The 13,199-nt window shown below is 36.7% G+C and overlaps 1 protein-coding gene across 1 annotated transcript in view; it reads right to left on the bottom strand.

Annotated features, from left to right (window-relative positions):
- Positions 1-13,199, bottom strand: part of CD44 (CD44 molecule (Indian blood group)) — a 56,444-nt gene that overhangs the window by 22,109 nt on the left and 21,136 nt on the right. The window contains exons 2-10 of the mRNA XM_048948923.1: positions 12,337-12,502; positions 9,922-10,058; positions 9,412-9,483; positions 8,495-8,734; positions 6,772-6,861; positions 3,469-3,594; positions 2,417-2,539; positions 1,128-1,256; positions 99-218 (exon numbers count right to left, since the gene is read on the bottom strand). Coding sequence (XP_048804880.1) covers positions 99-218; positions 1,128-1,256; positions 2,417-2,539; positions 3,469-3,594; positions 6,772-6,861; positions 8,495-8,734; positions 9,412-9,483; positions 9,922-10,058; positions 12,337-12,502 — 1,203 coding nt within the window. The remainder of the gene's footprint in view (positions 1-98; positions 219-1,127; positions 1,257-2,416; positions 2,540-3,468; positions 3,595-6,771; positions 6,862-8,494; positions 8,735-9,411; positions 9,484-9,921; positions 10,059-12,336; positions 12,503-13,199) is intronic.

Raw genomic sequence — 13,199 nt, 5'->3', positions numbered from 1 at the left:
TGAAGGAAGGGAAGACTGCTCAGAAAATGGAATGATGAGCAAGCAAACTTAAAACCACAACAACAGCAATGTACCCAAAGAGAGAGGAAGTTCCTTACTAGTACTTGGAGCATACTCATTCTTGGCTACACTTATTTCCCATCCTGGAAACACCGTTGAGTATATCATCTCCTCTGAAGAGTCTTCATCATCTGAACCATTGCCGCTCGAGGTCACATCTGCTGTGGTGATGTTAAATGTGCCATGAAGCCTGAGCCCACAAGGTCTCTTGCTGACAGACTCAATCAGCATGCACCCCACAGTCACAGAGGAGCACGAACTGCACCACCCTTGCCTCGGTCCGTATCTCCCACTGGTCCTTCCTCCCACAAGACATTCATTATCTTACCACGGCCCTACTGAAGCTACCCCAATATTGTTAGCTATGTTTCTGTGCCATACACAGAGTCATAACACCGATATCTGATTCCTTTTTTCACACCTAAGGACAAACTGTAATTTCAGCAAAATTTAATCAAGAGTGATCTGGTTTTATATGAATGAATTTTCAGAATAATGTTCGATCGTTTTTACTCTCACAGCTTTCATTCCTTCAGAAATACTGGTTGTCCATACAAGCAAAACTGTATACTCTTCTACTTTATGGTGTCTGTAAAAGACAGAGTTATGACTTAGTGTACTTATTGCTACCTTTTTTTCAAATATTCCTCAATGTTATAAGCCCCATGGAAATAATACCATAAGGAGTTTCTGGAATGATCATTCATTCAATTTCCACTTGTAGTCATCACAGTAATATAATCTAACTTGTATATCATAGAGAATATTTTTTCAATCTGGGCCACTGGTGGGATGTAATTAACTGATGTTAGAACTTCAATAGTTCTTTCTTTTCATAGGCAGACTTAATATTCCGAATGTTTGTTAACCACAGGATACATGATGTGGTCTGTCACTATCAAATACACAGCCTCCAAGAAAGAGCCAAATACATTTTTCTTTCCTCTTTAAATACAAAAAAAGAGATAACACACACTGCCCATTGTAAACACCCTCCACATAATGCTTCTGAAGCTAGCTGCCCTGTCTCACGATTTAAAACACCATGTTAGTATGACATTCTTTACCCCTGGTTGAGTGTGTAGGTTCTTGGGTCTTCTCTCTGGGATTCGACAACCACCACTGGTACAAAAACGGATTCCACTGAGCTTGGGTGGTGGTTTTCTCCAGGTTGTCATGATGAGGCTCTGGAGCTGCTAGGATGTGGTTCATTGAACCAAGAAATTGTTATTTCTTGAGAGGCTTACTTTCTCCAGCCTAAGCCAATCCACCAGCACCAGCACCCTGAGCATGCTCATGCCACTGAGAGGGATGTGAGCACAAAGGGAATGTATGAACTTGGGAATCAGTACATTCCTGAAACTCATAGATAGCTGAAAGACAGACTGTGGTCAATCCCAAGAAAGAACATGGTTGCTTGGGAGGAGGCATCACAAAACCCTCTGAGTCTTTCCTTGCCATTTAGTGTGTTAAAGAGTTCCTTACAGATTGTGCCAGTAGGAGAAAAAGCAGATAGCCTCCGATAACCTCCAGAATGGAGAACATCCACCAGGAATTGGAAGAAAAATGACACAGAGAGAAAAAGGTATCTGCAACAGCTGGAAGGAGTACCCAGAAACAAGCACACCCATTATTTTTGCATTCTCTTCTACTGATAGCCCTTTGAAGCCGGCGCTGCCAAAGATCTGGGCTCAGAACTACAGCCATTCTGCACAAAAACGCATGCACTCCCATTGGTCAGCTGCTGACAGCCAGCTCCACAACAGAAACACCTTTGAGTTTGGCATCAACAAATGTGGGAAACACAACTCCATCTCTATTACACTACCACCGCACAGCATTTTCTCAGAATATGGCATTTCAAATAGTACTAAACCATTGACTGCGACAGACATTTGAGTGTGGAAACAGATTTCCACTCAAGAGAAATTACAGGACTTTACCCCCTTTTCCTTCACTGTGCCATACAAAACAAATATATGCATGTATATAAACATAATGAATGGAGTTGCATATACAGAGGCTGGAAGTTCCCTCCAGAGAAGTACTGTTCTGCAGGACACAGTGTCACTCAGGAGAATCTTGGAAATCCAGTGCATATGGAAATGAGATATAAATTTTAGCAGCACTGGAAGAAGGCCCTTCTAGGGATCAGGACCTCACAAGATCTAAATAAACTTTTTCTTTGGTACGGGAGAGTTACCTGAAGCAAGAGCTGACTAGAACAGCAGCTACTCCTTTAACAAATGCTCCTATAGTGAAGGAAGGGAAGACTGCTCAGAAAATGGAATGATGAGCAAGCAAACTTAAAACCACAACAACAGCAATGTACCCAAAGAGAGAGGAAGTTCCTTACTAGTACTTGGAGCATACTCATTCTTGGCTACACTTATTTCCCATCCTGGAAACACCGTTGAGTATATCATCTCCTCTGAAGAGTCTTCATCATCTGAACCATTGCCGCTCGAGGTCACATCTGCTGTGGTGATGTTAAATGTGCCATGAAGCCTGAGCCCACAAGGTCTCTTGCTGACAGACTTAATCTTTGCTGTCTCCCCAGCATGCACCCCACAGTCACAGAGGAGCCCGAACCGCACCACGCTTGCCTTGGTCCATATCTCCCACTGGTCCTTCCTCCCACAAGACATTCATTATCTTACCACGGCCCTACTGAAGCTACCCCACTGTTGTTGTTGGCTACGTTTCTGTGTCCAATTATAGGTCACAGCACAAAAGGGCACCTGTCTTATTCCATCAGAGTGAGTGTAGTGTACTGCCACGAAAACACACTCTTCATTTCTTGTACAATTCTCATTAAAATAATCTCATTCTAAAGTGACTTGGAGATAGAAAATTAGAGACTCTAATACATCCTTTACAGAATATCTCAAATATTCAACCCTCTCAGGTATGTAGTTCACTAATAATATGGACAAATGCTCTTTTGCTAGCATATTACCACAGAGGAAGAACATTGTACTTTCATAGAACAAAGGAAATGGCCTCAATTTGAATGAGAGGAGATTCAGTTCGGATGTTAGGAATAAAGAAAAAAGTCTCTTCCAAGAGAGTATTAATGTAATGGAATAGGCTGTCTAGGGAAGTGATGGAGTCACATTCCTTGGAGGTGTTCAAGAAACATGTAGATGTTGTACTTTGGGACATGGTTCACTGGGCATGGTGATAATGGGTTGAAGGCTGGACTAGATGATCTTTGAGGGTCATTTCCAGCCTTAATGATTCTATGATTGTTTTATTTTTCCTCTTCAGAAACATTACAGAGAAAAGCAGCAACACATACTGCCCACTATAAACACCCTACAATTAATGCTTCTGAAGCTTGCTGCCATGGCTCACTGGACATTTAGCCTTTTTTAAAAAGTACCATCTTAGCACGACATTCTTTACCCCTTGTTGGCTGCGTGGGTTCTTGGGTCTTCTCTCTGGGGTATGACCACCACCATTGGTCTGAAAATGGATTCCACCATGACTGGGTGGTGGTTTTCTCCAGGTTGTCACGATGAGGCTCTGGAGCTGTTAGGACATGGTTCATTGAACCAAAAACTTGTTATTTCTTGAGAGGCTTACTTTCTCCAGCCTAAGCCAAGTCCACCAGCACCCATGTGGTGCACACATGTGGGCTGCATGCTCATGCCACTGAGAGGGATGTGAGCACAAAGGGAATGTATGAACCTGGGGTATCATTACATTCCTCCAGTAGCAAAAATATCCAATCATTTTAGTGTAAGTTTGAATCATTCTGCTGAAGTTTAAGATTATATTACCAGCTCTGAAATATTTACTGTGTGTGAAATACACTCCTTTTTGACAAAAAGCATGCAAAGCTAACAAAAATGCATACACCAAGAATGAAAATCCTCAAGAAATCCAGCTTATCATTATTTATGTTTTCTTAACTGTTAATTACAAAGCATAAGGACATATAACTGCAATTTTACAAAGAGTAGCAATTATGGCACCAAAACTACACAAATTGTGCCTTTCTGGCAAGCTGCACCTGACTGAATAATTGTTTTCTCTTTTTGTGCTTACTTTTGACTTGTATTTAATACTACTCTGACTCTGATATCAGAAATAAAGGATAATAGTGCTCAATCTCCAAAATAAAAACAAGTAGATCAGTAATGCATAAAAATCCTCTGCACTTAAAATTACAATTGTTAACAATTTTCAACAGATGTACTCTGAATCAGTGTGGATATTTTGGTTAGAAGAGAGCTAATACATTCTTTCATGTCATCTGTAGTCATGTTTCAATTTTATGTATACAGAATTACACATGATCACATGGAAAATTCCACAAATGCTTCAAGCAAGATATAACTTCTCAGTAAGAAACCTGTGCAAAGTTATCACAAATGCCCTAGAATTTAATTAATGAGAAGGTTTATTGTTGTATGCACATACATACACAGAAACAGATTACAAACAGTCTACAAGCTCACAGCGTTTCCAACAGTCTGAAGTTGAATAACTCCCTTCATGTTGTTTTCTGTATAGCTGTCGTGAAGAAGACTAGATTAAGACATAATGAACACTGAAGTCAAATCTGATGGATTTTCTGGAGTATTAGTATTGAGCTTATCTGATACCATCACTCTCTAAGTGCAGAAACAGATCACTGTAGTGTGGTAGAATTTTGTTGTGATGTTGAGCAAAAATGCTTTAAAAGCATGTAAATACATTCAGGAAAAAGCTTCTCTTAATCCATGAAGAATTAAGAAATACTACACAAAAATTCACAAACGATGATATGCTCATAGCAGTGTAAATGCTACATATCTGTTTTTTTGTTTTCCATATCTGTTCATTGCCACAAATTCATAGTTTGACAGAAGTAGCTTGAACACAGAAGAGCGTAAGATAAATCTGAATGCAATATTAGTGAAGAAAAAAATCAACACTGGCTTCTGGAAATGCCAGTCCTGCTAAAATTCAGTCATTATAACTTCAGTTTCCCCACATAAAATGCTCAGTGAGCATTTACAAGAAGATATGGAATTCCTGCACTAGCAGACACGTTCGATGGAAATCTGTCTCTCTCATTTGACTCTGTGGGCTGCATCTGGACCCATCTACAGATAAGTGAGGTTTTCTATTTAAAAAGATTCAAAAAAGACTATTGTGAAAACAACTTTGAATGAAGAAGTGGAAGAAGTGGTGCAGGCAGAGTGCCTGGATGACTTTTATGTAAACCAAGAGGTCTGCAGATACATCCATCTGAAATGAAAATACTTAACTAGCATGATCAGGTTGTATTCTGTTAATTTAAAAACTTAAGATTTCTCTTCTTCTCGAAGCCATAAAAGCTCATTTAATAAGAAAGATTCCCATAGAATTAAAAGGCAATTTTTTAGATACAAAATTCAAACTCAGTAAACTAAAAATAGGTGCAAATTGAGTTCCAGGCATTTCAGGGCAAGAAGAGAGGATGGCTTGCCTTTTTTAAGATCAGAAAATCTGAACATTATAAAATCTGGTCTCTGAGCAATTGAGTAACGAAAAATTAGTTATCTGGGGCTTGGATGGAACTACGATCAAAATTATCAAAATTATCAACAAGAAAATAATTGAAGTAGAGAGCTGCAGAGCTTTTACAAATCAAGCTTCAAATTATAGTGAGGAATTAACACATGATTTAATGGAGGAAAGATTTTTCTGACACCATCCTTTAAGATCACTTACATTGCTTACTGTTGAACAAGATAGATTGAGCTTCTGTCTATAGCATCCCTCAAGAGATGAGTCCCCTGTATGTTATTTAAGAAAGGAATTCTGCTAGTAGAGTTTGTGTCGTGGGAGATAATATGAGAGATGTCAAATGACTAATACATTGATTAGCCATCATCTGATTCCTACCTAAGTGTCAGTGTTTCTGGGAATATCTGACTTTACTTCCTTGAACTAGAGGGGCTAGTTGTTTATTTTGTTGTTGTCATGGTTCTTGTTCCAGCATGATGGAATCATTTTTGGTTCTTGACTTCACAAATTTCCATGGGTAAACTAAAGTACAGCGCATTTTGTAGCAAACATTCAGTAGAAGCATAACTACTATTGATGCCCACATTTATTCAACTTCTCCTTGAATGGTCATCTGACTTGCTGTAGTCACTCCTACCTTCTCTCCACAGCAAGTGTTAGGAACATATTTACTTGAGTGACAAATATGGATTTACAGCTTCCTTCCATATATAAAATGTCAATGTAGATGCTTTCCTATCCAATCAGCCAAAGAATGGACAAAAGCCTTTTGTAAGGAATGAGATTTTTCAGAGTATGCTCCACATGAAACATAAGGAAAAATTCATCAGAGCACAAGAGTGTCTAATAGAAATGGATGAAAAAAAATCAGTCACAGTTATTGTTTGAGTAAATAGTTCTGGTAAGTTAGGGAAGTAGACCTTTTTATTCTTCTTTTTTTTTCTCTTTCTTTTCCTTTTTTTTTTTTTTTCTCTCAGAAGGAAAGAAAAAGTAAGTGTTTTGGTTCTCCTTATTTCTTTAAATAAGTGAAAAAATCATTTCACTGTCTATTTCTGATGTAATCAGTCCAGAAAGTAGTGTCTTTTGGGGTATTTCTGAAGTTGGACAAAATGTGTATTACACCACTTACCAGAATGCACTGCTGGAAAAAAGAAAGCAGTTTTAATGCAGTAATTAATTGATATAGTTATTATAATGCACAAATCTTACTAGTACTGGCAGGATGCTGTACATCATCTTCTATGGGGAAATCAGCAGCTGTTGCCAAGATAACAGTTGATGTAGGGGAACTTTCATAACCTGTATGAAATGGATGAATCATTACTATTTCATTAGCTGAGGTGTAACTCATTACTCACAACTACTTCAATTATTCTATACTGAAAGCTTTGTTCCTTCATTTACTGAAGAGAAGATACAGAATAGGTTTTTCACACAATTCAAACTTAAATATTCTTATTTTAGTAACGTAGCAAAGACAATACCGAAATAAATCATTTCAAAAGGTATATGTATTACAGTGATAATGAACTATCTATCAGTGATTTTCTTGTGCAATTAAAGCCCTGACTGTACATGTGTGGCATCTGCACAGGAAATCTAGAGCAGCAAGTGATGTTATTTGTACTCCCCTCTTTATTGAGAAATATTCTGAGCTTTAGCCTAAAGAACTAAACTGTAAGTAAGCAGAGCTAATAGGAATTGTCATGGCTAGCAATTGAACTACATGGCATACACCCGGAAGAATGGCTCTGGTCCTAATTTCTCAGGTAGAAAATGTTAGGATTTACCATTTATGATGTGAATCACATAGAAAAACAAGTAGAAGATTCCATTAATATACTGTGAAATATACAATGAAAAGCTATTTTGTAATTCTAATATATATAATTTATAATGTCCATGTTTCAGTTTATATTTTTTTAAAATGTGGGGATTAATGGAGGATGATGATGTAGACCACTGGCATCCTTCACTGGTAAGTTGTTGGCAATTTGATAGAAAGCCTGTGGCCAGAGGTCACATAGTAAACATCATTGTACTTAAGGTATATTTGTTTCCCTTAGGCTCAACGGGAGCTGGTATTTTAGACCTCTGATCATTTCCAGTACACAAGCATCATAAAAAACAAAACTAAGTATACAGCACCTTCACAAGAAAGCAAAATGCAGGCAAGATACCTTAATTCACTGATTTTCCACCCTGCTGAATGCCCTAGAAATGAGTATAGTATTTGTATTTGGTAACACTTCAGAAAATTAGAATATGATTCTACCACCTAAAGGAAGAAGATATTACATTTTAATTTGAACTTCTATCACTTTATGTGTTGTGAATATGCTGTAGTAAGAAGACATTCTAAAAAATCCCTGTATTTGTGCAAAGGGAAGTCACTTGAACTGTATACCATTCCTTTTATTACTTAGTATCAATCCACTCTATTAGAGAACAGATAAATATATGTCATCCTATCTCTAGATATTCATAAGCATTGGCTCACTAACCTATCTGCTTTCACTGCTAAACACGTTTTTGATTCTTCAACTGAAATCAATATTTTATCAAGGACATTAGCAAATTCCTAGGACATCTATTCTCAACGTCCTGGGAAGACGTTGATGTTTCCAAACTATGCATATGTACAGCTGCTTTGTACACCCATGCAAACAAACAAAAAAAAACAAACAAAAAAAAAAAAAAGAAAAAGAAAAAGAAAAAAATTAGAAATTCAATAAGTTTCTGTGTGGGCTTTTTTTTGCTTGTTTGTTTGCTTTTTTTTTTTTTTTAGCCAGAAACACACTTTTCTTTTTACTTCCCAGTGATATAAAATAGAGACAGTGCTTCCCTTTCACTCATGATATCATTTACTTCGCAATGCAATTCTTCACACAGTTTTTATAAAAGGGATATAGTTGCATCCTATTGTCCTTACCGTATTCTTTCACATGCAGGTCTTTTTCACCTCCTCCAGAAGAATGATCTGGCAAATGTGAGATAGGAGTAACACTTCCATAATATGAAGGAGTTGATCTCCTGACAGAAGTATCCCCTGGAGTTGTGTCATGCATTGATCCACTACCTAAATTTTCATCATCCACACCTGAGGTTGAGGAGTCTCCACTATGACGTGTGCCATCTGCATTATAACGTGAGCCATCCTCATTGTCAATAACTGATGGAAAGAGTAAATAGGGCAGCTGTTGATAACCAGGAGGTACATAGCTACATTACAGTTATGATAGACAGCTATGTCTTAGAACAACAAAGAAGTAAAAATAAACAGTTCATCTGGTTTTTTGCATCTCATCCAACCTACCTAAATCATCGCTTAAGGATGTGCAACGTCTTACTGTTTTAATATACATAACTGTCAAACATATGGCGGCTACTCTGATTCAAATAATTTGAAATTTTAATCAGATCAGTTTGTGTTTGAACATAAGATCCTGGCTTCTGTGAAGTCAACAGGAATATTAAAATGTAATCTATTATGAATGAATATTTTCCGCCACTTCTGGCTGCTCTTCTAACCAGAAATTTAAATGAGATATTGAAGGGTTGCTGTCTTAAACAAAGACCTTTAGGTTAAATAAACATTAGCAGCTCTGTTGTTCAAAAATGTCAAATAAAACATGCCTCCTAACACCTTGAGACAAACTAAGCCCCATATGATTTATAGGAAGATGAGTGATTAATCGTTTTAACTACCCACAGTATATCTATACATCTTTTTCTTGGTTGTCTTGATCTTTAAAAACAATTGTTTATGTGGAAAAAAGATAACCAAATCCTAAAAAATGAAAAAAAAAAAAAAAAAAAAAAGGCAAGGCTTTCTGGTAAGTACAATACCTATTTCACTCTGATTGCTGAGGAAAGAAGTATCTATTCTTTCAACTGGCTCGCATGCTTTGCTCCTTGATTCTGAAAAAGAAGGAAAACAGAAAGTATTAATTTAAGGAAAATGCGAAAAAGTCTTGTATATACCACTATTAGTTAGACTGAAAGACTTATTAAAAATAACCTATTGGAAAGCTTGCTTTATACTCCTAAAAATCACTTGATCCTCTTCTAATTGTTGTGCTTTTAGATAGAGTTGAAGATGGCGATGTTTGATTTCGTCCCTCACCTGACAATCCAGAAAACTTCCCAGAAAATTTCTAAAATTGTACGTAATCACAGAGATAGATCATTAAGTGTGCTGATACTATAGATGCACTTCCGGAGGCTGACAAAATGTATTTCTCAGTCGAGAAATAGGTTCTATTTAATGTAGAATACCTCATTCTAGCACCTTAAATAAGAATTACATGTCATGGTTATTTAATTTGTATACAAAACACCATAAACATACATACATACCTGTTGCATTGTAACAGTATGCATCATACCGGCCAGTTGTATTTGCTGAAAGTTTGTAAATGCCTGTATGATTCGCTGCACAAAGATGATATGGATTGATTCGTGGGATAACAATATGCCCCACTATAAAGCCATACCTGTGAAGTACAGAGGAAAGCACATCATATATGTGCAACAGCAGATAACAAACACTCAAGATATCTCAAACATGAAGAAGATACAAATAAGCCATTATTTTCATCCTAAAAAAAAACAGTGCATGCATTTATGCATAATTTTTGTATGCAGGGAATGTTTCTCTCACATGTAGCTATATCAGTCTCCAGCCCATGTAATGTAATGTCTGCAGCTAAATCTATTTTAATTGAGGATTTCATTAGCTGAGATGCTTGGATCCACAGCAAAGTAGTGAAAATGAGGGGCTAGAAAGCTAAATGTGCTGTTTATTCAGTGAGAGGATGTATCACCTGATACCATAGTCTGGCTTCTTTTTCCTTACTTTTTACATTAAGCATAACATTCTACCCAGTGCCATTTCATACAAAAATGTTTGGGTCTCAGTGTTACAGTACTCTATCAAATTTAGAGAGTGACTGCAAGACACACACAAGTTTCTACTATGCAGATATCTTAGTAAAATATTCAGATACACCAGTCATTCATCCACACGTTCCTACTGTTTCTTACAGAGGAAAAATATGGCAATTGTGTACAGAGCTTGCACATTTCAGTGAAGACTGTGGTTAACAGAGTTCCAGAATGCACAACATGTTGGTACTATTTTGCAATTCTGTAACACCTGATGAATTCCAACGTATTTAGCTTGAAGGGATGAAAGAATGGTAATGAAACTGTGGCTTTATTCTGGTTTTTGCTTTACTTCTTAATATGTACAGTCATCAGGAGGAATACATTTCATAGCTTAGCAGTTTTTTAATCTGTGAGCTCTATTCCAGTTGCATGTATAATGTACAGAGTTAATTGCAATTCTAAAATTCTGTTGTAGGTAGAATTATAAACTACTTCACCTCCACTTCCAACTAATCCTATGATGTTGACAATGTTTAATCTGTTAATCACCTTCTTTTCTTATGATCTGTTGATTCAGCTTACTCACCATTCCACACATATTTTAGCTATTTCATACTATTATTTTTTCTCTCCTACTCAAGCTCGATAAGAGCCTAGCTCTACTGACAAGGACTTCTGACACAGCATCAGCAAATAAGAGGGTCGGAGGGCTGGCAGGCAGGGAGGGAGGGAAGAACCCTATCTACATGCCTTACATATCCAAATTTGTCCTTTGCTACGATATGAACAAGTTCAATGATAAATTCAAGAATGCAAACTAAAATTGTGAGGAAATGTACACTGAACTTTTCTATGCCAGTGCGTAATGAATTCAATTCTTCAATATTTGCTGTTTATTTTAATTTTTTATACAGTTAAAAGCTACTCAACATGAATCTGTCACATGATCGGGGAAAAAAAACACAAAAAAACCCTTCAAATTTACAACTCCCCAGGTCAGTCTCTTTTGAATTTGAATGTTTAGGTTGACTTGTGCAATAATGTACTAGGTCTTTTGTAAAACAATGCCACATGATTTTCTAGTCTGACCTATTTACAGACCACTGGACTACCCTGAGCTAGATGTCATCTTTGGGGCAAATATTCAGTCTTGATGAAGCTTAGGTGAGACAAAGAATCTGTTCCAACACTTGTCTTTTAAGCCAAAATTATCATCAACTTTCAATGTCTTTGTGTATATTTTGCTAAACTAAGGAATTCCTATTATTCACATTTGTTTCCCCATAAAACATTAATTATAAGGGGTAATTGAGTTACTTAACAATGTATTTCTATCTTTCTCTCTTTCTTCCTTTTTTTTTTTTTTCTTCTGAAACTTCTCTATCCATATCATTTAAGAATGTACCAACACTGTCACCAGTTCTTCACTGGAAGTCAGTAATTTTTCCCCAACAATGCTATTTGATGCTCTTTGTGTTGACTGACAGGAAAAAGAGTTCCTCACATTATGCATACCATTGACTCTACATCAGGTTCATTAAATATCACAAATATTTTGTATGTAATTGCTTTACCAATTAGCCAGTGACACAGCGATGACCTGAACATCACCCTTAATGGTTTGTTATGCTCTCAATCTTCTAAATCTTTACATTTTATCTGGAGGAGTTCATGATTTCTTCAAGATAGTTGGTAAGAAGAATATGCAGTCAAAGACTTATTGTAGAACCCAGTGCAAATGTACATGTGCTGAAAGATGGTTTGCTCATCACATAATATAACTTACTTCAGGAATGACATGGCCATCTAATTAGCAACAACAGTAATTATTACACTATGGATGGCCTTGTCACAATATATAATTTTTCCCCTCAAATTCTTTACCTGCACGTTTCAAATCCAAGTTCATGAGCTCTTTCAAATTGCTCCAGTGTTGCCAAGGTACTATTGAGAGCTCTACAGAGCTCAATTGCTTCAGTTCGTGTGAGACTGTAGCGACCATTTTTCTCCACATGAAACACTCCTCCATATCTGCAACTTACATTGAATTCTGTGATTGAAATAAAAGAAAATTACAAATTATTGGACTTGATGCTTCACTGAGGATCTGAAATTGATTTATTTTCAAGTATAGCTCTTCCAGTGCAAGCCAGCAGCAAACAGCAGATATTAATTCATTTAGAAAGAGATTTGGCACTTTAAATTAGATCACTTTCTCCATATTTTTCTTCCTTGGGCTCAGACACATGGCAACCTTTCAAAAAATGCAAAAGTGCAAGTCCACCAATACAGCATGCTTTATCATCAACAATAACAATGCAGAAGATACAAATAAGTTGTGAAAATCTTTGAGACTTTACTGAAAAAAAAAAAAAAAAAAAAAAAACCCTAATATTCTAATGCATTTGAAAATATTTATTCAAAGCAGAATCGTTTAAAGATGAAATTATAGTATAATCAAAACCTTTATGATCATAAGGTTTCTTCTTTATCTCATTGTGACCCTATTAAAGCCAGGAGACTGCACTGGGAATCTACCTGATATGAAACCAAAGAGAACTGCACAGACATTCTGAACTAGAACAACATAACACTGTTAAATACTCCCAGAAAGGCAAGCTTTAGGCTCTTCTTATTCTACCAGCAAATAAGAGAAACCTTGGCCATACATAATGTGTGAGGACACATGAACCAACCTCTCGCTCCGTGTTCCTCAGTTTTGACAGCATTTCCCTTCATTTTGAAAG

The sequence above is a fragment of the Lagopus muta genome, chromosome 6 (genome assembly GCF_023343835.1).
Source record: "Lagopus muta isolate bLagMut1 chromosome 6, bLagMut1 primary, whole genome shotgun sequence".
Classification (NCBI taxonomy): domain Eukaryota; kingdom Metazoa; phylum Chordata; class Aves; order Galliformes; family Phasianidae; genus Lagopus; species Lagopus muta.
The sequence above is the reverse complement of the archived record's forward strand: the minus strand, read 5'-3'. Positions and strand labels throughout refer to the sequence as shown.